General features: G+C 37.3%; 1 protein-coding gene across 6 annotated transcripts in view; it reads right to left on the bottom strand.

The window, feature by feature from the left end:
• SETD2 (SET domain containing 2, histone lysine methyltransferase) overlaps positions 1 to 25,320 on the bottom strand; it is a 125,317-nt gene that overhangs the window by 33,839 nt on the left and 66,158 nt on the right. For 4 of the 6 annotated variants that reach the window (XM_036107698.2, XM_036107704.2, XM_036107703.2 and 1 more), the window contains 2 exons: positions 7,028 to 7,076; positions 3,998 to 4,181 (listed from right to left, as the gene is read on the bottom strand). In XM_036107698.2, coding sequence (XP_035963591.1) covers positions 3,998 to 4,181; positions 7,028 to 7,076 — 233 coding nt within the window. Of the gene's footprint in view, positions 1 to 3,997; positions 4,182 to 7,027; positions 7,077 to 25,320 lie in introns of those variants that run through there. The other 2 variants (XM_036107705.2, XR_004922090.2) reach the window with 1 other exon arrangement.

Below are 25,320 nucleotides of genomic sequence, written 5' to 3'. Positions count from 1 at the left end.
CAGCCTTTTCATAAAGTTAAAAAGTAATGTATTATTTTAAAATATATATTAGAGGACATAAAATGGTATTTTAAAAAAGGAAAGCCAGGGTATAATAAACACAGGATGCAAGACAGTGTCATCTCAAGTAGTAAAGGCAGGGGACAGTATAGAAAGAAATGGCTTAGCTAGATTTATATGATGGTTAAGATCACAGCACAAAAGTATTATAATATATGGAGAAGTTGATGCACAGAAATGGTAAGTGTCATGAACCAAGAAATAATCCAACATTCAATTCAATGTCCCTAAGATCCATAGTATGGTTAAGTTAAGAGATGAGATCTGAAGAGAATTAGTAACATAGAAAACGATCTTCAAATTCAAAAAGCTCAATGAATTTCAACCAGAGAAACGAAAAAGAAATCCTCATATTAACATAGGGTAGTGATACTGCAGTACACCAAATACAAAGAGAGCATATTAAAAGCAGACCAAGAGAAAAGCCAGATTACTTAAAGAACAATTAGACCAAGAAGTTTCACAAGAGAAGTAGGGGAAGCCAGGAGACAACAATAACAGCTTCAAAGTGTTGAGAAAAACTTTTAACTCAGCAAAACTTCCTTTAAAAATGAGAGTCCATGTTCACATAAAGACTCATACATATACAAGTCTTACACTTGTAATATTCACAACAGCCATCTGGAAACAATCCAAATGCCTATCAAATAACGATTTTATAAACAAACTCTGGTAATACCTACCCAATGGACTACCACTCATTAATGAAAAGGAACTACTGAGACACATAACATAAATGGATCTCAAATGCAATCTGCTAAGAGAAAGACACATCAAATACTATCTAGAGTATGACTCCATATATACATGACATTCTGGAAAAGACAAAACCAGAGGGTCAGAAAGCAGTGGCTGGCTGCCAGTAACTAGGGATAGAAGAAGGGGACCACTCACAAAGAGCCCAAGAGAATTTTCTGAGATGACAGAAATGTCTATATGATGACTGTCAGTGGTTACTTAACTGCATGCATTTGACAAAACACACTGAATTATGTACTTATAATTAAATATTTCTATAAGAAATTTATATCTACTGACTAAATAAAGCTGATTTTTAAAACAGGGTGAGCAATGCAAACAAAGAAGATCCTTTAGACAAAAACTGAAAAATACGATAAACAAAAAGTCACTAAACAAAATCTTTTAAAGTATTTAGGTCTGAGGAGAAAGGAGAATAAAGAAACTGATAAATGTAAACAAATTAATAAGTCAGTTTGTGTACATATAAAAAATTGACAATAACTGATGGGAAGGGGCGCCTGGGTGGCTCAGTCATTAAGCGTCTGCCTTCAGCTCAGGTCATGATCCCAGGGTTCTGGGATCGAGCCCCACATCGGGCTCCCTGCTCGGTGGGAAGCCTGCTTCTCCCTCTCTCACTATGTCTCTGTCAAATAAATAAATAAAATCTTAAAAAAGAAAATAACTGATGGGAAGAAGGAGCAACAAGAAATTATAATGTTGGACAAAACAGCATATAAATTGGGAAGGCTGAATGATCAGAGTATCCTAAAGTACTAATGTTGTTCAAGATACTGATTAGCTTTAGATTTTATTTAAGTGAAACATAGCGGTTAAAGAAATGCCACAAAGAATTAAAAAAAAAAAACAAATCAATCAGCCATAAAGCTATTAATCAGACACAGAAAAGTCGGTAAAATCCTATGAACAGGAAGATAGCATACTTCTATTAACATCAAATGAAATAAACTCTAAAGCAAGTCTCAATAAAATTCTAAGAACTGGTATAATACAAACTGATTAATGGCAATTATATTTGAAATTTAACGAAAAGAAATTTAAACACACTGCAAACCATAATAGTATCTAGAACTAGGTTATGATAAAACTGCACTATCAAAAGAGTAGTTCAAATAGTACTTATGGAGAAATTTAAATCCTTACTTTACTTTGAAAAGAAAAATACTGAAAATTAATGAGATAAAAATCCCAATTATTCCAATTAAAATTTTAAAAAATTATATAATAAGCCCAAAAAAGTGGAAAAAAAAATTACCAAAATAAAAAAACACTGTTATTCAGTGATTTGTACTGAAGGTACTGCTAGCAAAATAGCAAGAGCAAGGAAAAAGGACTAGAAAGGAAAAACAAAAATTTACATGATGGGGACTGTTGACAAAGACAAAAAAAAAAAAAAAAAAAAAAGGCAAAACCCCGTATACTTTTGAAATATCAGTGAGAGTTCTATATGGTCACCAAACGAGATCAATATACAAAAGTCAATTGCGCATCTACACACCAGCAACAAGCTGAAGATGTAACCAGAAATTAAGGTTCTCAGAAATGAATACACCAAGATACCTAAGTTTTTCTGGAAGAAACTATAAACAATTAAGGAGATTAATGAAAAACTTAATATTTAAAATATTAAAGAAGACCTAACTAGACAGAGCATATCTGAATACTCAGTTTGAATACAGGAACAGGAATACTCAAAATTATAAAGATGTCAAGTCTCTTCAGAATCCTCTTGGTGGGGGGCGGGGGTGTGGAGGGAGTAGGAGAATCGTGACAAGCAGATCCTAAGGAGAACAAGTCTCAGAAAAGAGATGACATCCCAGAAGATCAAGTAGGGGTTTGCTCTACTTGCTAACAAGACTTAATATAAGCTACAGTCACATTATTAGCCCCAAAACAGATCCTCCCACATAGAAAAACTTATTAGAGACAGTGCTACAGATCAAGGAGAAAGGACTGGGCTTTCAAGTGAATGGTGCAGAGACAACTGGGCATTCACTTAGAAAAAAATGAAACCATATCCCTACCTCACAACATATACAAAAATTAATTCCCAATAAATTAAGCACAAGAAAAGAGCATCATCACCTCAAGGATAGGGAAGAATTTCTTAAAACATAGCACTAACCATGAAGGAAATATACATGTGATATATTCAATTATACCATAATTAATAAATTCTATATATCAAAAGACACAAAAGAGTCAAAATACAAGCCACAAACTGGGAAAAAAATACTTGCAAAAATTATTACCAAAGCAGAATTATATTTAGAATACAAAGAATCTCTAAAAAATAAATCCTAAACTCAAAATGATAAATACTAAACAAACAGCACCTATAAAAAGACACTTCACAGAAGAGGAAACAGGAATGGCCAATAAATACATGACAAGATGTTCAATCTATTTAGCAATTAGGGTAATGCAAATTAAAATCATGATGAATTTACTATTACAAACCCTGACAATCTCAACTTAAAAATTCTGGCAGCTGCATTATATGAATGCAGTATCTCATTTTTTCAAAAAATAAATTAAATTTTATTTTGTAAAGATTTTTTTATTTATTTGAGAGAGAGAGAGGGAGCACATGGGCAGGGGTAGGGGCAGAGGGAGAGGGAGAAGCAGACTCCCTGCTGAGCAGGGTTAGGGTTAGGGACTCGAGCCCAGGATCCCAGGACCCCGGAACCATGACCTGAGCTGAAAGCAGACGCTTAACCGACTAGCCACCCAGGCAACCCCAAAAATAAATTTAAAAAAGCTTCTCTGGAATAAATGTTTTCTAGCACCCAGTGGGTCATCATGTGGCTTGTTTTTCTACAAGCATAACAAAGACAGCCTCTGACACAGGGATCAATCAGCATTTTGACTGGTATGGCACAAGATTCACTAGAAAACAAAGTTCTAGCTTTAGAAACTTTACCATTATCTTTGAAGAGTTACCTCCCACCAATTTCCACTCTTTGGCTCCTCTAATAGCATTTAAATGTTATCAAGTAGAAACCTAGTCTTCACTGTCAAAAGAGACTCTATCTCAATATTTACCAGTAAAGTTTTATACTCACTCATCAAGAGAATATACTTACTCCAAAACCCCTTGGTGCCCAAAATCAGAAGTACCGACTTGGGAACTTTTTGCCTGGCTCAGAAAAGAGAGTAACTCACACAGGCCACTTACCTGTCATCTGGCCTTTTTGTTCCCCGCTCATAGGCAGAAGAAGGTGGTGAGAGAGAGCCCCTTCGTTTCCTTTTCTCTTTATTTTGAGTTTGCTTGTCTGGGTCTCTCTCTCTTGACCTGTTAGGAGTCTTTGGGGCAGCTGTTTGATCTCTGAAGCCAACAGCATCCCTTCCTCGTTCAGTTACTAAGGGAAAAGGGTTTTTAAAAATTTACTTGGCAGACTCTTCTCCATCATGATAGCATGTCAACTGTATAATACAATTTCTATCCAACAAATGGGTCTATGGACTCCTCCCTCACAGGCCCATCCAGAATTTGGATGAGACACAAGGTGGTGTGGTGTGTGTGTGCGCACTCTACTTCCTGAAAGTCCCTGCCATGAATTCTCTTTTCCACCTTCCCCAACCAAACTCTGAGTCCAAGCCTTCAACGTTTCTAACAAGTTCTGTGGAACACACTCATGCAAAATGTTCCCATTACCTTTAACAGGGAAGTCTGCTTGAAGTTCAAAATGTAAAAGCCTTCAACTGCCTCTGTAGCTCTGCACATTTACAGTTTACAGAAGAGCAGCCTGGCATGCTAAGCATAAAAACCTCAAAGGGAAAAAGTCTCTTCAATTAAAAAAAAAGGGGGGGGGTGGAATTAGACAAATTTTTTAACAACTACCATTTCAAAAGGAAAACATCACAAACACAGATGATGACAGGTAATAACTCAGGAAGTTATCAAAACCAGAGAGCTACATCTTCAAAAAAAGAATGCCATTTTCCTACTGAAAGATAATACTATTAACATTTTCTACTCAGCTTCTTTACCTAGAATGGTCCTCACCCAACTCCACTGTCACTGCTCCCAAAAGCTGTGCTAGGTATTACTTTTTCACTGACCTCACCTCCTACTTTCTCACCCCCCTAAGAAGTCTAAATCCCACCACTGAATATTTCAATATAAATTAACTGGTACCACATGCTGCTGCTTTGTTAGCACGGCTACCCTGATTAATTGGATTGCTCTCTTCTTAAGAGAATTTCTTATAAAATATCTCTCACAGCACAGAGCAGATTCACAATAAACACTAACTGCTTTTTCTTTTTCTCACCTCAGAAAAACATGCTATTACTTGTTTTCTTCCCTAGTGGCAGGGTTAGGTTTACATACGCCATTCTTGTAGTTCTCCTGTTGGTGGGCCCAAAACTCCATTTATTTGCAAAAACGGTTAATCAAGAGCCATGTATGAGCATTTGCCAGTGAGAACAGAACTCATCTCTACCACACGCTGGTAGAAAATGCTATACAATTAAAACAACTGTTCCAGCTCACAGGGTAGTAGAACACATCATTCTTTTGGGAAGTACTACTATCTAGTTTCATCTAGGTCTGCCCATGACCACCCTATTTCCTTCTTAAAACAAGGTTCCTTGTGTTGGTATTAACTTCCTTAAAATGTAGCTATTTCTTCACTATATCCTGGTAAAGTAAGAAAAGGAATCATACTAACAGTTCATATTCTGACTCTGCATCTTATAATATGTGAGGTAGAGAAGTTGTTCCATTTATTCTGGCTGATTTTTTTCATATTATAAAATGAAAGTAAAGCTAGACTACATATTTCCCAAAATATTTTACAGTTCATAGGAATTTTAAAAGTGTTAGGCTCTTTAACTGCTTGACATTGAGGGGTAACTCAGAAGCCAGGCTTTAATTATAAGTATTTCTTATAAAAAGCCTGAGACTGATGGGGGGGCACATATGTGAAGGAGAGACTAAAGCTGCCACACAAAAGGTGGCTTCCTGAAAAGATCACAGTCATCATCCATTATAGACAATTTTCAGAAGGCATCTCTCAGAGGGTACACCAGACTAGATATTGGCAAAATATTGGGGGGAAACCCTCATAGATATTTAAGTATTGCCCATCTTGCTAATGATTTCAACTCACTGAACCCAGAGAAGCTAGGCTCGCCTGACCAAGGTTACAGTGCCACTGGTTTTGCCAACCAGCACTACTCAACCCTGCCTTCTTTCTTATAGGAGAAATTCTCTGTAGCCGTAAGTAGGATGTTTGGCTATGAAGAAACTAAACCAATAGAGTTAAAAATATTCAAAACAAAAATAAAACCCCAACAATGATGCAAAGTACACCTCACAGGGCTTTAACCTATAAGATTATTTAACCAATAAGACTTAAGATTATAAAAAGCTCTTCATGCCAAAAATAGAGAAAAAGACCAAAAACAAAACAAAACAAAAAAAACAAAAAGGAAAAACGCCAAAAATATGATCACACTGGCTCCTTCCCTCTATTTATGTTGGGTCAATTCTGGAGGGCTCAAGAGATCGACAATAGCCACGATAACTGATCTATTGTTTTCATCTTTAAAGAAGCATATTGGAAAATAACCAAGTGGTAAAACCCAGAAACCAGACTACCATGGCCTCCCTGTTATCTTTTCTGTAATAATGATTTTTTTCTTTTTTTTCCCCCAAGATTTTTAAGTAATTTTTAAGTAACCCAACGTGGGGCTCAAACCTACAACCCTGAGATCAAGAGTCATATGTTCTACCGACCTAGCCAGTCAGACACCCCTGAAATAATGATTCTTAACCTTGTAAGGGATCACTGGCTTCCTGAGAATCTGATGAAAGTTTTGAATTTTCCCCAGAAAAATTCATGTAAATAAAGGATTTTGCATATAAACATCTACAGGTAAAGACTTACACAGACATTTAGGAATACAGGTTTAACAATGCCTGCTCTAGAGGAATAAATGGAAGAAAAGCTTCTAAAAGCCATGATTTCAAGGAAAGCAACAACATAGGCAGTATAAAGGGACATCTCCTTTGGCAAAAATTCACTAAGAAAGAATAAAAAGGCAAGTTTCCAAACTTTTACACCAATTATTTCATTTACCTAATTACATACTGTCCAGTTTCAAAAACAAAACAGCTGAAGTTCTTATCATTTACCTCTGCATATTTCCAAAAGAGTATTTGTAAAGCCATATACACAGAGTACCTCTGAATACCTACTTGTGTTCTCCTTTTCAGTTTGACTTTTCTTTGGAATTCGATATACCTCCTGCAAAAATAAACCAAGAGAAGGGTTATTAGCATGGAGTGCAAGTGATTGTGTTTAAGCTGACTGATTTCACATGGTGACAAAGAAATAGGAATGGGCTGGTATTTAATTATTCTCCAAAATTTGACTTACATCTAGCTTTAAATAAGAATAGATGCTGGTCCCTTAAAAACAAGTAAAAATGTGTAACATATAAGCTACACATACACACACACACACACATTTATTATGTATATTTATGTTTCATTTTGTTTTTTAAACATCTACCAAGAGGCTTATATGATCTCATTAGCCAAGTAGCAAACTAATTATATTTCTGGAAGGAATATACTTCCTGATAATCTTCTTTCCATATGCTTTCTGCATATAAAATGAAGTCATCTATAGTTCCTTTACTGAGAGTATTCATCAGAACACTCTCAGAACAATTCTAACCTCTCACTTGCCATCGCTACTTAAGGGAAGAAGGTTAGTAATTACTTAGCTATATAAAAACACCTCAGAAAAACTGTATGTGTGAAGACAATGCCTGTTGTTCCTATTTTTCTATAAATGAAAAACTTGGCTAATGGCCAAATGTAGTATTTCCTTTGTTATTTTTAAAAAGAAAAGATAAACATTAGATCATTGTTCTCTTGAAACAGCATCTAAGTGTACCAAAATTGTTCTTGACAAATGTAAACTATGTTTTTAAGCCCTGAATACCTTTTCTTGATGTAGGAATCTAAGGCTTAGAACATGTTCTGTCCCCTGACAATCCCTTGCTGTTTTAGTCATCAAGTAGCTCAACATTTCCTTATCCAGTCACCTTGGTAAGTGGGCAAATGGCAAATCCACACATTCTCAATGGAATATCACATGATACTCTCCATTTAGAGTAATCTCATAATACTGACCATACCTATATGATTTGGTAATTTCATTTTTTTTTTTAGCAACTGTAGTCCAAGAAAATCAAAGAACTCCTCTTTCCACATGATTATTGGTTCTAGCAGTATTTGTGGAAAGTAAGAGATAATCCACATGCCATACAACTGAGGAAGGGTTAAGATTTAATATTCAGTTGCAATTAAAGATGATAAATACAGACCAAACAGATACTGGGCAATCTATATGAATATAGATTTTTTAGAAAAAAATCCTTCAACACTTCATGCATGCTGATAAATTACCTAATAAAGATGATGACTGTCATGATTAGATGTGTACTTATCCTGTGTGTCAGGTTATCATACTAAGCATTTCAAATGCATTACCTTTTTTGAGCTTCAAAACATCTCTATGAGGTTAAGTACTATTATCTCCATTTTACAAATGAGAAAACCTACTTAAAAATCTTAGCAACCTGACCAAGGTTATGATGCTATCGGACAGCATGACTCCACAGCAATTTTATCTTCTGTACTAGATGACCCAGGATATGGTTAACAGCATTATCTGGGAAGGAGTACCACTTGAGGAACCTAAGCATAAATGTAGGTGGCATCCTCTATTCCCCCAGCCCCTCTTTCATATGTAGGACTTCCACTAGAGCTGTGATTCTCAACTCTGGCTGCACAATTAGACCACTCCAGGAAACTTTCATAGACATACTATGCCAGACAAATAAAATCTAAAATTCCGGGCATGAGTCCCAGGCATCTGTATTTTTTTTTTTTTTTTAAGCTCTCCACATGATTCTGTTGCCTACATGTAGAAGGTTGAGAACCACTGAACTACTATCTTCTCTTAGCAGCCTTCACTCATTCCTCCTCACAAGGGAGAATTTGAGAGAACAAACTGTATATGCCTGTCCTCAGCTCAAAGCCACCTGGGGGTGGCTCCTCCGAGGAAATGTCTGGAGTTGTCAAGCTGTCAGTGTCTAGCTGTGGGTAATAGTCAATCAGGGTATTGTATTTATAATACAGTATTTATACAGTAAGGACAAAGCTGACATTCTTAGCTCTGACTCCTCTGTCCACCCCCCAGGGGGTTACCAAACTTGGGGAAAAAGTAAGAATGCCACTTATCAGCACCTACTCACACTATAAGAAAAAACAGGTATTCTATTAATTTTTGAAGGCTTGGAAATGACTGTTGCATTTGGTACTCTGTAAATCTAGGCACTCCAAGAGGTAACGTGTTCATCATAAAGGCTGCTTAGAACATACAGATATGCAGGTCTGTGTCAACTAAGGATTACATAATTTTTACCTGTTTAGTTTCTTTTGCCTAAGATCTTGGGCATTACAAGTGTCCATTACAAGCATTTATAGTAATTTATCACACAGACCTCAAGCTGGGACCCATTCTATGGTGGCAATTAACGCACCAGAGGAAATGTTTCTCAAAAATATATTAACTCTATCAAAAGCTTAGAGCAACTGGGGGCTATTGGGTGGCTCAGTCAGTTAAGCATCCAACTCTTGATTTCAGCTCAGGTCATGATCTCAGGGTCGTGGGATTGTGGAGAACGGCCTGAGCCTGAGATTCTCTCTCCCCCTCTACCTCTTCCCTCACCCCGTCTAAAAATAAAAAAGTTTAGAACAAATGCTAAGTAGAAAATGTATTCCGATATTCACAAAATGGATGATTATTACTGACTTGTGACCAAAAGCTATTGACTTTTACTCTGTACCTAATACTATGGGGAACAAATTCCATCAACATGCACCCAAGCGCTAAGGAGCTACTAACTTGATCCTCCTCTTCATAAAGTTAAAGCTGTATATAAAATTTTGGGGCACCTGGGTGGCTCAGTCATTAAGCGTCTGCCTTCGGCTCAGGTGAACTGGGATCAAGCCCTGCATCGGGCTTCCTGCTCGGCGGGAAGCCTGCTTCTCCCTCTCCCACTCCCCCTGCTTGTGTTCCCTCTCTCGCTGTCTCTGTCAAATAAATAAAATCTAAAAAAAAAAAAAAAGCTGTATATAAAATTTAAACTGGAAACTCAAATTATCTACTTCAAGGCCCTGAATTTTTCCAAAGTCCCACAATAATGCAACCTGAGAAGGAAGCAGTCATATGAAGATTACTGTAATATTTCTTAAAATTATTCTATCTTGTGGATAAATAGCAATAAGGTTAGCTTACATGATATGGAACACTGGAATAGTGTCATACACCTGCAGGCCATTGCAGAAAAATGTTTATCTGAGTTGGCTTCACTCACATTAACACTCCATGTAAAATCATTTTCCTCTGTTAAAAATTCTACTCAAGAGACTGGCATGTTATGAAAGAACACTCAATTGTGAGTCAGGAGGCCTGGGTTTTGGGATTATCCCTGCCCTCAGAGAGGCCTAAAAGAATCTGGTTCCCCACTCCACCTAATATTCTTCACCTATCACCCTGTTTTACTTCTTTAGTGTCTAGGTGCTGCTCCTAATTAACACACACTCACATGCACTCAAAGCTATAATTCTTATTTGTTTAAGTGGTTTTTTTTTTGTGTTTTTTTTTTTTTTAAAGATTTTATTTATTTGACAGAGAGAGACACAGCGAGAGAGGGAACACAAGCAGGGGGAGTGGGAGAGGGAGAAGCAGGCTTCCCGCTGAGCAGAGAGCCCGACGTGGGGCTCGATCCCAGGACCCTGGGATCATGACCTGAGCCGAAGGCAGACGCTTAACGACTGAGCCACCCAGGCGCCCCTGTTTAAGTGGTTTTTTAAAAAAGATTTTATTTATTTATTCGCCAGAGAGAGAGAGCAGGTGAGCGCACGAGCAGGAGGAGTGGCAAAGGCAGAGGGAGAAGCAGGCTCCCTGCCAAGCAAGGAGCCCAATGCGGGACTCGATCCCAGGACTCTGGGATCATGACCAGAGCCGAAGGCAGACACTCAACTGACTGAGCCACCCAGGTGTCCCTTGCAGCTATAATTCTTAAGGGCCAAGATTGTCTTACTCTTTGCTGTATCTCTAGCAAAAAGAAAATGCCTGGCACATAGACAACACTCAACTACTTGTTGAATGGACCAGTAAGTGAAATACTACTCATAATTTACAGAAATCACCACAGTGCTAAAAAACTTCAAAGTATTACACAGCTCATTTTTTAAAACTCACTAAATCTATACCTTCATTCTCTTTCATCCCTGGTAAGAATGCTGTTTACAGGCCTCACATATAACCACAAACATGTTTGTGGAGTTGTATTTCCAGGGTCAGATTAGTAAGTGTGCCTCCGCAACATTTTGAACTCTTATCAATGCTTAGAACTGCCCACTCTTGGGCAATTAATCATTCCTCTTCAAGGGCTCAAAATCAATCTTCAGAAATTGTTTGATACACACTAAGTCACTGATAAGTTCATGCACAAGCAATGCATCCAACATCCCTTTATAAAAGTATGTAAATATGTGTGGAGTTGTTTTTAATTTGTAGACACAAAGAACAAGTTCTTTGATGGCTATTTGTGGAAATCTGGTATGCTCATTTAAGAGTATCATGCTCTACCGACTGAGCTAGCCGGGCGCTTGGTATGCTCATTTAAATAACAAGTATTTAGGTAGAGACTAGGTGTTAAAAGCACGTATCAAGGGTCTCCTATTTTTAAAGGACACTGGAGATACATAGTAGCAGCCACTAAGCGGTTTACAGGCTAACAATGTGGCTGACAATTCTTACTGCGTGCCATGTCCTTTAACTGCATTCTCATACACTCTTACATTGCTATGAGAAGTACCTTTGCTGTATCTACAGTACATAGAAAACAGGCTCAGAGAGGTTAAATAACTATACCAGGGTCATACGATGCCACAGTGAGCTATATATTGGACCCAGGATCTAAGCCTAGATTTGTCTCTGTCCAAAGCATACACTTTTAACCACTACTACTACCTCCTGAACACTCAAGGAAAAGAAAAAGTAAACATACACTATCATATACTAAAACTGGCCTTAGGAGAGAGGACTGGAAAAAGCATCCTGAAGGAAATAAACATTTGAATTATATTGAAGGATGACTAGGAGTTGTATATAGAAAGAAAGAGGACGAAAATAAAAATATGGTAGACCGAACACATGTGTTTATTACAACTCCATCCTGAAGTCCTATAAAATGACAGTGAAAGAACAAAAAAGTATAGACCCATCCATATTATCTTTTCTTTCTAGGAAATGAATACTGAATGTACATGTATACTTAAATTTCTTTTATTCTATGCATTCTCTTTCATGTTCTTTCATTTGATGATTCACAAAGAAAAAAAGTACTGTATCCATGAAATAAGATGCTCTTTAAAAGAGGACAGCAAGGGGCACCTGGGTGGCTCAGTCATTGGGCATCTGCCTTCGGCTAGGGTCGTGGTCCCGGGGTCCTGGGATCGGGCCCTTGCCTTGGGCTCCCTGCTCAGTGGGGAGCCTGCTTCTCCCTCTCCCACTCCCCCTGCTTGTGTTCCCTCTCTGTCTCTCTGTCAGATGAATAAATGAAATCTAAAAAAAAAAAGAAAGCAAAAATAAGAATAAGAACTAGGATAGAAAAAAGAGTTGAAGGTCATCCAGAAAGCAGAACAAAAAATCAAGAAAGAAAATGGGAGATCAAAAAATAAAATTAGAGGATAGGTGATAGATGACTTACATCTAATAGCAGGTATGCCAAAAAGCAAGGAGAGAGAAGACTGAGGGAAGTATAAAATTTTTTTTAAAAAAGAAAATTTTTTAGAACTTAAAGACATGAGTCACCAGATGGAGTCAGAGCACCTACAAAGGAATCGAAATGGCATCAGACTTCAATAGACAGCAATGCTGTAAGCTAGAAAATGATACAATGTCTTTAACATTTTATTTTATTTTATTTTTATTTTTATTTTTTTTTAAAGATTTTATTTATTTATTTGAGAGAGAGAGAATGAGAGACAGAGAGCATGAGAGGGAGGAGGGTCAGAGGGAGAAGCAGACTCCCTGCTGAGCAGGGAGCCCGATGCGGGACTCGATCCCAGGACTCCAGGATCATGACCTGAGCCGAAGGCAGTCGCTTAACCAACTGAGCCACCCAGGCGCCCTGTCTTTAACATTTTAAAGAAAAATTTATTCCCAGGGGCACCTGGGTGGCTCAGTCGGTTAAGAAAAATTTATTCCCAAATGATAATTACATGATCTGCCAAACAAGCAAGAATAAAATAAAGGCATTTTTCAGATCTATAGGGTCTCAAGATTTTATCTACCAGAAGAGAATGTTGAAAACCAAGACTGTGGAGGGTCTAAAATTCAAGATTCTCAATTCTGTGTCACACATTTCATAAATTATCTACAGTGTAAAAAGTACCATACTAGATACTTAAAAAAAACAAACTAAACAATTCCTGAGAGAACAATGGAAAAACACTGGAAAGTTAATGTAAATCAATTACTTAGCATTTAGAATATGACACAGACATATACACATTTGTATATAAATTCAACAACTGGGCATTCAATATCCAAGCTCTATCTTTGAGCAAGTAACCAGGAAGTGGTGGCTACTTAAAAATAACACCTGCAAAAGATCTAAAGATGTCATTCAAATCTGTCATAACTTTGAAAAAAGTTATCTTTCAACAATACTGTCCCTAACAGAAAATCTTAAGTTATCTAGAAACTGCACTTTTAGAGTGACTGCTACAATTAGCAATAGCAATTTTTTAAAAAGATTTTATTTGAGAGAGCGTGTGGGCTTGCGTGCACTGACAGGCTCACACCCCCGAGCGTGGGCAGGGGGTGGGGGGGGGAGGGCAGAGGGAGAGGGACAGGCGGACTCTGCACTGAGCCTGAAGCCCAACATGGGGGCTCGACCCCACCACCCCACCCGGAGACCATGACTTAAGCCGAAATCAAGAGTCTGATGCCCAACTGACTGAGCCACCCAGGTGCCCCAAGCAATTTTTCAATTTAAAAAAGGAGATGGATGTTTTGAATATGGATTACTAAAAAAATGATGCTATTAATAAAAATGTACATCAGAGAATGATGAACCAGCCTGTAAGAGAAGACTATGAACTTGCATCTGAAAGGCAAGTGGAAGCGTCAACAGAAAGCTGAAATACAGATCTGAAATTTAGGAAACAGGCTAAGGAAAGAGATCTACATTTTGGGAAAATCTTAAAAGATGGTAACTTATATTGATTATGGTACTTAGGAGATGGCCAAGAGAGAAAGTACATAAAGAAAAACAGGCTGACTTGAAAGAAAATAAAATTTAAGGGTTGAAGCTCTTTATACTTAATTCGTACGTTTTCTATTTTTTAATAAATACTTGCCAGCCATCCCACTTCTGAGCAAATATCCAAAGAGAATGAAAATGGGATCTCCAAGAGAGCTGCACTCCCATATTCACGGCAGCATCACTCACACTAGCCAAGATATGGAAACAACCTAAGTGTCCGTTAACAGATGAATGGAGAAGATGCAGTGTACAATTACATGATGCGACATTATTCAGTCATGAGAAAAAAAGAAATCTTGCCATTTGTGACAACATGGATGAACCCTGAGGATATTATGCTAAGTGAAATAGTGAGGATGCACAGAAATTGAAAACCTTATACACTACTGGTAGGAATGTAAAATCGAACAGCTATCATGGAAAAGTGTCTGGCAGTTCCTCAAAAGTTAAATATGGAGTTACCATGACTCAAAAACTCCACTCCTAGATACATACCCAAGAGAAATGAAAGCCAGTATTCACACAAAAATTTGTACATAAAAATTCATAGTAACTGTATTCCTAACAGTCAAAAAGTAGAAACAACACAATGTCCATCAGCTGATAAATGGATAACAAAATGGGTTAAAAAATATCCATACAAGGGAATATTATTCACCTATAAAATGGAATTAAGTACTGATAAATGCTACAACACAGATGAATCCTAAAAACGTTATGCTAAGTAAAAACCAAATACAAAAGGCCGTTATTACAGTATTCCATTTATCCTTGTTCACAGATTGTGCAAATTCACCAACGCACTAAAATTTCTTTGTAATCCTCAAATCAGTAAGTTAGAAAAAATGTCACTAATTCTTCCCCAAGAAGTCAAGACTACCACTGATGTTTTTTGGTATACTTTTTCCAAATAATGGACTGATAACATGATGCAACACTATTCCCCAGTCTCTCAGAATCCTTTCAGCACTCTTTTTGGAAATGCTTCTAGTACACTCATACCCTTGTATATTTTCTTTCCAACTTCTTTAATATCATTTTCACTGACTTTATGAAATCAATGCATTTTTATTTTGTAACAGGTCTACATTGTATTTGTACTGCATTGCCCAATTTTTATAACAGTGAGACTTTAGCTAAGAAAGACAACAACCCTTTAGACAAAGACAGACGCTAATGTTAACAGAGATGGGATGTTTAGATGACAATTTTTTAGTGTTCAGCTCATCAATTAATGTTTTTTGTCATAATGTTTGCTTCTCTAAGCAATCTTGAAACTGAAGATTAAGATACTGAGAACACCATATATTTGTGTATCTGTGTGTATCTATATATGAATGTGGACTTACGTATTTAATTACATGTGAGAGAGAAGCTTTTCCAAGGTAACTGAATGTTTGAAAATGATTTCAAAAAACCCCACCACATCCCAGGACTTTTAGGCCTTTGTGAAGCTGTAGTGCCAAAAGCAAACATACCAAATATTTATCTGGATTTACTGAACACTGAAAATTTAGAAAAAGAGGTAAGAACTTAGAGAAACATATAACAACTTTGGGTAAGATATGAACATGTCATGGAAACTGATTCACAATTCTATACACTAGTTTAAAGATTAAAAATTAGGGCGCCTGGGTGGCTCAGTCAGTTAAGGACTCTTGGTTTTGGCTCAGGTCGAGATCTTGGAGTTGTGGGATCGAGCCCTGCATCGGGCTCCGTGCTCAGCAGGCAGTCTGCTTGGGATTCTCTCTCCCCCTCTGCCCCTCCCCCAGCTTGTGCAAGCTCTCTCAAATAAATTAATGAAAAATAAAGATTAAAAATCCATTATCTCAATTAACAAAATAAAAAAATGAACATACAACATATAACTTCAATGTCTATGGCCCTACACCACCCCAAGGCCCAATCAAAGAAAAAAAATTACTGGACAAATACTGCTATGTACCCTAGCTCCTGGGAATAAACACCTTCAGTGGTAATGGCTCTATAACCAGGATTTAGCTTCCTTTAACAGAAGGAAAAATTGTTAACTCCTATCATGTCCTTGTAGAGCATAAGAGTCTGTGGTTTTACCTCACAAACTGTATTACGAATGGTGGGAGTAGAGGGATCTCCATTAGGTCACAGAGGTCTTGAGATCTGACTACAAAGAAAATTTAGAGGAGAGCATAAGTGTCTGGAGATTTCATAAAATCACACACATGAGAGAGGCAGAGGAAGGGAGAGTGAAGAAAAAGCAGAGAATAATTTTATTTATTCTTTTAAACCCCTGAAGATACTCTTCTAACTTCAGACAACTGGGCTCCCATGAAATGGAAGGTAGTAAGATTGAATTTCAGTTTTCAGCCACTCAAATGGGCAAAACATATGGTCACAGTTCTTAAAATAGGAAATACAAATGTAAAGATACTCAATACTTCATGCATAAGAGACATGCAAATTAAAACTACAATAATAGTCTATTTTTGCCTATCAGTCCAACCAAGATAAAGTTAGACAATATTTGTGTTGGCCAGGGTGTAGTGAAATAGGCACCCTTATGCATATACATTACTGATGAGTTAAATTGGTATAACTATAAAGATCAATTTTGGCAAGACCTATTAACTACAGATAACACAGACCAGGATTCAGATATACTACTTTTAGTAATTTATCCAACATGTATATTCCAAACAGGTATACGCGAATGTGTTCGAAATGACTTATATAAAAGTTCCATACTAAGCTAAAGAAAGGAATCAATCACAATGGCTATTAAAATAGGGGACTGATTAATATGACTAACAGGAGACTGATTATGGCATATCTTTACAATAAAATATCACACAGGTATGAAAACTAAATTCTTTAAAACTTGGTATAAAACAAGCTTCATAATGTGTTAAATAAAAAATAAGGAGCTAAATAGTGCTTCCAGTTTTATAAAAAAGATCAATTACATGCATCCACTATGTACAAATTATCTCTGGAAGGATACACAAGAAGTTGGTTGTGCTGTCTGCCTTCAGGAAACAAGACAGGGGGGCAGGGGTAGGAGCAAAACATTTCACTGTGTGCATACTGAACTTTGTATCATGTACAGGAATGGCCTATTTAAAAATTAAAATGAAAAGGGGCGCCTGGGTGGCTCAGTTGGTTAAGCGACTGCCTTCGGCTCAGGTCATGATCCTGGAGTCCCAGGATCGAGTCCCGCATCGGGCTCCCTGCTCGGCAGGGAGTCTGCTTCTCCCTCTGACCCTCCTCCCTCTCATGCTCTCTGTCTCTCATTCTCTCTCTCTCAAATAAATGGATAAAATCTTTAAAAAAAAAAAAAAAAATTAAAATGAAAAGAAGAGAAAAAGATAATGTGCCTCAGAAGAAGCCCTCAACAAAGTACCAAAAGACTTTTTGGGCATTATGGCTGTATTCATGGTAAAGACCACCACCTGAGGGTTGTGAGGTCTCAGGCAGAGAGGCCTAAGGAACTGGACATTCTCAAAACAACTTCTAAATGCTGCTCTTCAGCAAGTGCCATACCTTAAAAGCCCTCCTAGGTCACTGCCGTTCACTTTAAACTTGTCCCCCCGGCCCCTCCTTCTTCTCCAGCCTTACCCAGCTTGACTCTAATTCAAAGAATCTATCTTAACAATGCTCAGTTTTATTCACCACACACCTAAATGTGCTGGATTTATGCTAAGTACTAAAGCACAAGGTGAACACTGGACACCAGTCCCTGCTTTCAAGACCTCTCTAGCCCAATAGTAAATATGTGTGCAGAAAAATAGTGTTTTGGGGGCACCTGGGTGGCTCAGTCGTTAAGCGTCTGCCTTCAGCTCAGGTCATGGTCCCAGGGTCCTGGGATCGAGCCCCACATCGGGCTCCCTGCTTGGCGGGAAGCCTGCTTCTCCCTCTCCCACTCCCCCTGCTTGTGTTCCCTCTCTCGCTGTGTCTGTCAAATAAAAAAAAATCTTGAAAAAAAAAGAAAAGAAAAATAAGTGTTTTCATGATGATAATCACTGAAGAATAATCAAGGTCATGATGATTAAATGTTTCTCAATTTCAGAATTCTGTTTTCTAGGCAAATTAATTCCAAATCTAAGATTTTTCCTTACACCTTCCAAATAATTTTTCTAACTAAAACTTAAAAATCACCACAGCCCTCCAAGTGATTGCACTGAAGTTAGTATGTTGCACTGGTCAATCCAACGCTGCAGTTAAGAGTAGGTGGTCATTATTTAACATAGTACTGGAAGTCCTAGCCACAACAATCCAACAAGAGTAAGGAATAAAATGCATCCAAATTGGTAAGGAAGATATAAAACTTTCACTATTTATAGATGACATGGTACTATAATATAGAAAACTCAGAAGACTCCACCGAAAAACTACTAGAATGATAAATGAATTTGGTAAGGTTGCAGGACACAAAATCAACATACAGAAATCCATGGCATTTTTATATACCAATAATGAAGCAACAGAAAGAGAAATTAAGAAAGCAATCCCATTTATAATTGTACCAAAGATAATAAAATACCCAGGAATAAATTTAATAACCAAGGAGGTAAAAGACCTGTACTCTGAAAACTGTAAAACATCAATGAAAGATATTGAAGACAATCCAAACAAGTAGATATTTCATGCTCATGGACTGGATGAATACTGTTACAATGTCCATACTACCAAAAACAATCTATAGATTTAATGCAATCCTTATCAAAACACCACCAACATTTTTCAAAGAACTAGAACAAACAATCCTAAAATTTGTATGGAACCAGAGAAGACCCTGAATAGCCAAAACAATCTTGGGGGAAAAAAAAAAACCAACAACAAAGCTGGAGGTATCACAATTCCAGATTTCAAGTTACATTACAAGGCTGCAGTAATCAAAAAAGTATGGTATTGGCACAAAAATAGGCACATAGATCAATGAAACAGAACAGAAATCCCAGAAATAAACCCATGTTTATATGTCAATTAATCTTTGACAAGGGAGGAATGAATACACTACGGGAAAAAGACAGCCTCTTCAACAAATGGTATCAAGAGAACTGGACAGCTAAATGCAAAATATTCAAACTTGGACCACTGGCTTACACCATACACAAAGATAAATTCCAAATGGATTAAGGACCTAAATGTGAGACCTGAAACCATAAAAATCCTAGAGGAGAACTCAGGCAGTAATTTCTCTGACACCAGCCATAGCTGCATTTTTCTAAATATGTCTCCTGAGGCAAGGGAAACAAAAGCAAAAATAAACTACTGGGGCTTCATCAAAATAAAAAGCTTCTGCACAGTGAAGGAAACAGTCAACAAAACTAAAAGGCAACTTACGGAATGGAAGAAGATACTTGGCAAATGACATATCCATTAAAGGGTTAGTATCCAAAATATATTAAGAACTTATACAACTTGGTGCGCCTGGGTGGCTCAGTCATTAAGCATCTGCCTTCGGCTCCGGTCATGATCCCAGGGTCCTGGGATCCAGCCCCGCACTGGGCTCCCTGCTCGGCAGGAAGCCTGCTTCACCCTCTCCCACTCCCCCCTGCTTGTGTTCCCTCTCTCGCTGTCTCTCAAATAAATAAATAAAATCTTAAAAAAAAAAAAAGGACTTATACAACTCAACACCACAAAAACAAATAATCAAGTTTAAAAATGGGCAGGGGCATTTTTAAATGGGTGGCTCAGCCGGTTAAGCGACTGCCTTTGGCTCAGGGTCCTGGGATAAAGCCCCATGTCAGGCTCTCTGCTCAGCGGGGAGCCTGCTTCTCCCTCTGCCTGCCGCTCTGCCTACTTGTGCTCTCTCTCTCTGTGTCAAATAAATAAATAAAATCTTTAAAAAAAAGTTTAAAAATGGGCAGAATACATGAACAGGTATTTCTCCAAAGACATCACTCATCATTAAGGAAATGCAAATCAAAACCACAATGAGATATCACCTCACACCCGTCAGAATGGCTAAAATCAAAAACACAAGAAATGAGTATTGGTGGAGTGCCTGGGTGGCTCAGTCAGTTAAGGGTCTGCCTTCGGCTCAGGTCATGATCTCAGGTTCCTGGGATCGAGCCCCACGTGGGGTTCTTTGCTCAGCAGGGAGTCTGCTTCTCCCTCTCCCTCCCACTCATGCTCTCTCTCTCTCAAATAAATAAAATCTTTAAAAAAGAAAGAAAGAAAGAAAGAAGGAAGGAAGGAAGGAAGGAAGGAAGGAAGGAAGGAAGGAAAGAAAGAAAGAAAGAGAAAGAAAGAAAGAAAGAAAGGAGTGTTGGTGAGGATATGGGAAAATAGGAACCCTCCTGCACTGTTGGTAAGAATGCAAACTGTTACAGCTACTGTGAAGAAAGTATGGACGTTCCTCAGAAAGTTAAAAATGAAACTACCCTAGAATCCAGCAATTGCACTGTTGGGTATTACCCAAAGAATACAAAAACACTAGTTCAAAGGGATACATCACCCCTATGTTTATTGTAGCATTATTTACAATAGCCAAATTATGGAAGCAGCACAAGTGTCCATCAATAGATGAATGGATAAAGAAGAATGGATAAAGAAGATAAAGAAGATGTGGATAAAACAGATGAATGGATAAAGAAGATAGATAGATAGATAGATAGATATATGTCATTCAGCCATAAAAAAATGAAATCTTGCCATTTGCAACAACATGGATAGAGCTAGAGAGTATAACGCTAAGCAAAATAAGCTAGTCAGAGAAGATAAATACCATATGATTTCACTCATATGTGGAATTTAAGAAACAAAACAAATGAGCAAAGGAGAAAAAAAAAAAGGGAAAGAGAAACAAACCAAGAAACAGACTCCTAACTACAGAGGACAAACTGATGGATACCAGAAGGGAAGTAGGTAGGAGATTGGGTGAAATAGGTCATGGGGATTGAAGAGTATATTTATCATGATGAGCCCTGAGTATGGAAGTGTTGAGTCACCATACTGTACACCTGAAACTAATGTAACACTGTATGTTAACAATACTGGAGTTAAAATTAAAAACTTGAAAAAAATTTTAAAAAGGGTAGGTTGTCAACCCAGCACTGCAGTTAAGAGTAGGAACCCCTCTGGTGTCCAAATCATCTAGAAAATACTTTTTGAACCACAGTTCATTCCTTTCCCAACACACACATATACATATCCCTGTTTGAGAAGCTGCTCATATTTATGAACCCTTGCCCCACAAAACCCCAGTTTTGCATATGATTTCAATCATAGATCATAGGTTGAAAATCTCTGCAGGATTAAGGAAAAAAAAGATACTTGAACAAAACACTACATGGTAGTTTCTATGATTTCAGAATGAATTTGGACTTACTACAGTTTCTAAATCAGAAGCAGATTAAGAGAAATCTGAAGTATTCACCAAAGATACATAATTATGTGAACCGCCCAGCAAGGATATAGAAATCACTATTAACTGGAATAGAAAAAGAAACGGTAAGAATATGGGATTTAAATGAGAAGACCTGAGTCAATTTTCAGCTCTGTCATTTAAAAGCTAAGTCACAACCTCACAGGCCTGTTTGTTTCCATTTACAGGGGATAAAAACACCACTACTTACTTCATAGGTTTGTAAAGATTATATGACACTCATTCAAATGTTTTCTGATCACCTATCAAATAAAATAAACATACCACAGATTCAATAAGCAGCATGATACCATGGAAAAAGATGGACCTTCTTCACATCTTCAAAGATTTATGAAGTGCCAAACGACATACCTGGCTCTCACAGTACCCTGGGGAGACTTGAGTGACCAAGACAGAAGTGTTCTCTGCCCTCACACTCTGTACAAGTATGAAACGTTATGTGCTATAGCTGGAAAGGATGTTATGAGAGCATACAGAAAGGGCAGAATACTCTTAGAGGAATGGGAATGGCTTTCCTGGGGAAAGGATGAAACTTTAACGAGAAGACACATCTAAACAAAAGACAGTGTTTTCACACCTGAGTGAATGTGTGTTTGTGTGTGTATGAACATTAGTAGCACAGACCCACTGGTGGGCCAGAACAGCTGAAGGTGATACGGCATAAATGAATAAGGACCAGACTATGCCATGGTATGCAAGCCTCATAAGAAAAACGTATTTCACTGGAACAGTGTAATGAGGAACCATTTAAAAGTTTTTTTTAAGATTTTATTTATTTATTTGACAGAAAGAGACACAGCGAGAGAGGGAACACAAGCAGGGGGAGGGGGAGTGAGAGAGGGAGAGGGAGAAGCAGGCTTCCTGCCGAGCAGGGAGCCTGATGTGGGGCTCAATCCCAGGACCCTGGGATCATGACCTGAGCCGAAGGCAGACGCTTAACGACTAAACCACCCAGGCGCCCCTGTATTAAGATGTTTAAAAGAAAACTTCTAAATTTTGCATTTCATGCCATCAAATAGTATTTTCTTCCCAAATCAAAATAAATCTGATAGGAGTTTGGGGGAAAAAATCCATAGCTGAAAGGCCTATTTTTAAAATAAAAATATTTCTAAAATGTGTTTCCTTCTTGAAAAATCAGTGTATTTTTGTTGTTAAAAATAAATGAACAGGGACACCTGGGCAGCTCAGTCGGTTAAGCATCCAACTCTTGATCTCAGCTGAGGTCTTGATCTCAGGGTTGTGAGTTCAAGCCTGCCCCCCAAATTAACTGAACAAATAAAGTTTGCTCTGAGATACACTTTTCAAATTATAATCTCATATTTAATTAAATGTGTAAAGCTCTCAGTACTTTGTTAGAATTTTCCTTCTTCGTATAAGTTTAGTTTAATTATCCATATTTATCTTTCTTCCTAGTTTTTCTAATGCTAATGTGATTTCTTGTAATTCAGTAAGATACAGGGTAAAATAATGCTTTTGGAAGAATGTTTAATAGAAAATTAAAATGGCAAAAAAATAAAAACAAACCACACACACACACACACAAAACAAGACTCCATGAGTCTAAACTCATATTAATCAATGAATACAGAATTACATGGGGCAGCAGGGAAAGCTCTTGCTTACAAGAAGGTCAACCAAAACATACATAAGTAAAAGGAATGATGGGTTAGAAAAATCACCACTTGGCAACCATCACAGCTGTAAGCGATTCAGGCAAATTCACCAGATCTTGAAACTAATGAATAAACTTGATAAAAAACCGAATATTTACATACTTCCAAAGGTGCTCCTCTCTGATACTTTTTAATTATAAGGAGAAAACAGTAATTTTACACTGGAAAAACCTGGGAGACACCACCTTAACCAAGTGATCAAAGCTGATGATGCCAATAATGGGACAAATCAACATCATGTGGACACTATTTAATATTCCTGACAAAATGTATGACCTGAATCCAAAAGAAAACTTCAGACAAGCACAAACTGAGGAATATTCTAAAAAATTCAAAAGTATTTTAAAAATTTGAAGTTTATAAAAGGCAAAGAAAGACTGAGCAACTATTCCAGATTAAAGGCTACTAAAGAGATACAACTCAATGTAACACTTTAACTCAGATTCTGGATCAGAATTTTTTTTTTTTTTTTTTTTTTTTTTTTGCCACAGAGGACATTATATAAACAACTGGCAAAACCTGAATGAGATCTGCTGGTCAGATAATAGTATTAAGTCACTGTATTTTGCTGGTTTTGATAAATATATTGTAATCATACAGAAGAATGTCTTTGTTTTTACAAAATATACACTAAAATATCTAGGGGCAATGGGCATCATATCTGTAACTTATTCCTTAAAAGTCAAAAAAAAAAAGAAAATGACTAAGTAAAATGTTAACATTGGGGAATCTGGGTGAAGGGGTAAGAGGAATTTTTAGCTGACTTTTTTCTGCATTTGTCCCTAGAATGTGTATCACATGCAGAATACACAGAACGGTATTCTTGTAGTTTTCCTGTAAGTCTGAAATTACATCAGAAGTAAAAGTTAACAATATTAAGAAGGAAGATCTACATATTTTTATTATGGTTACATATAAGACTATATTACACCTACTTATCTATACTCGAAAAGTCCCTTAAGTTTCCATCTAACCTGATCATGGTCCTGAGGGAAAAACAATATACCTTAAAGGTCTCTTGGCCCAGTAGTTCTATCATATATACCCTCTCCCATTTCTCAGTCTTACATCCAAATCATTTAAAGTTAACTTTTCCTAAACACAGTCAAGAGTTGTGTTTTTTTTTTAAACTTCATGAGCTATAGAAACATGATCATTATGTCTTTAGAGAAACAGAATTAAGAGCTCATCTAAAAGAATAAAGTGTCAAAATGACTTCACTCAAAATGAGAATGTTTCGGGGCACCTGGGTGGCTCAGTGAGTTAAGCATCTGCCTTTGGCTCAGGTCATGATTCCAGGGTCCTGGGATCGAGCCCCTGCTCAGCGGGGAGCCTGCTTCTCCTTCTCCCTCTGCCTGCCACTCCCCCTTCTTGTGTGCTCTCTCACTCTCTCTGTCAAATAAATAAATAAAATCTTAAAAAAAAAAAAAAAAAATCAGAATGTTTCAAACAGCCAGGCTCTGAGCTTTACCATTCAGATCACTTATTGGTAAACTTTTTCTGTAAAGGACAAGACAGTAAATATCTCAGGCTTTGTTGGCCATCCCGTCTCTGAAGCAACTACTCAACTCCCACAGTGCAAAAGCAGCCATAGACAGTATGTAAATGATTGAGTATGGCTCTGTTCCCAAAAAATTTTACAAAAACAAGCAGTGGGGCAGATGTGGCCAACCCCTGATTTAGATGAAAGGATTTATCTGGTAATAACAAAAGGGACTACTAGTAAGTTTTAGACCAGGTTTGTCTTTTACCAAGTCTGATACTTATTAAAAAAATTTCAATGCAGTAGTATCCAAGACTGTGTTCTTTAGGGGCAATTCTGAATTTTAAAGAAAAGGATAATATTGATCCTTATGGATATAGAATAATCTCAATGAAGGATTTTGAAATTTATTACAGAAATCCAGGGCACATAATTTCATTTTGAAATGTTGCAAAGCAGATTCCACATACAATATTTGTTACAGACCAAAATTCCAAGTAGTGACTCAAAACTTTTCAGCTGGATAACTCTATATTTTATTTAAACTTTCTACAAAGAGTTTAATGCTTAACTTTCCAGACAAATGTTTGTTGAATTAAAGATAA

The sequence above is a fragment of the Halichoerus grypus genome, chromosome 1, assembly GCF_964656455.1.
Source record: "Halichoerus grypus chromosome 1, mHalGry1.hap1.1, whole genome shotgun sequence".
NCBI lineage: Eukaryota > Metazoa > Chordata > Mammalia > Carnivora > Phocidae > Halichoerus > Halichoerus grypus.
This window is presented reverse-complemented; position numbering and strand designations above follow the sequence as displayed.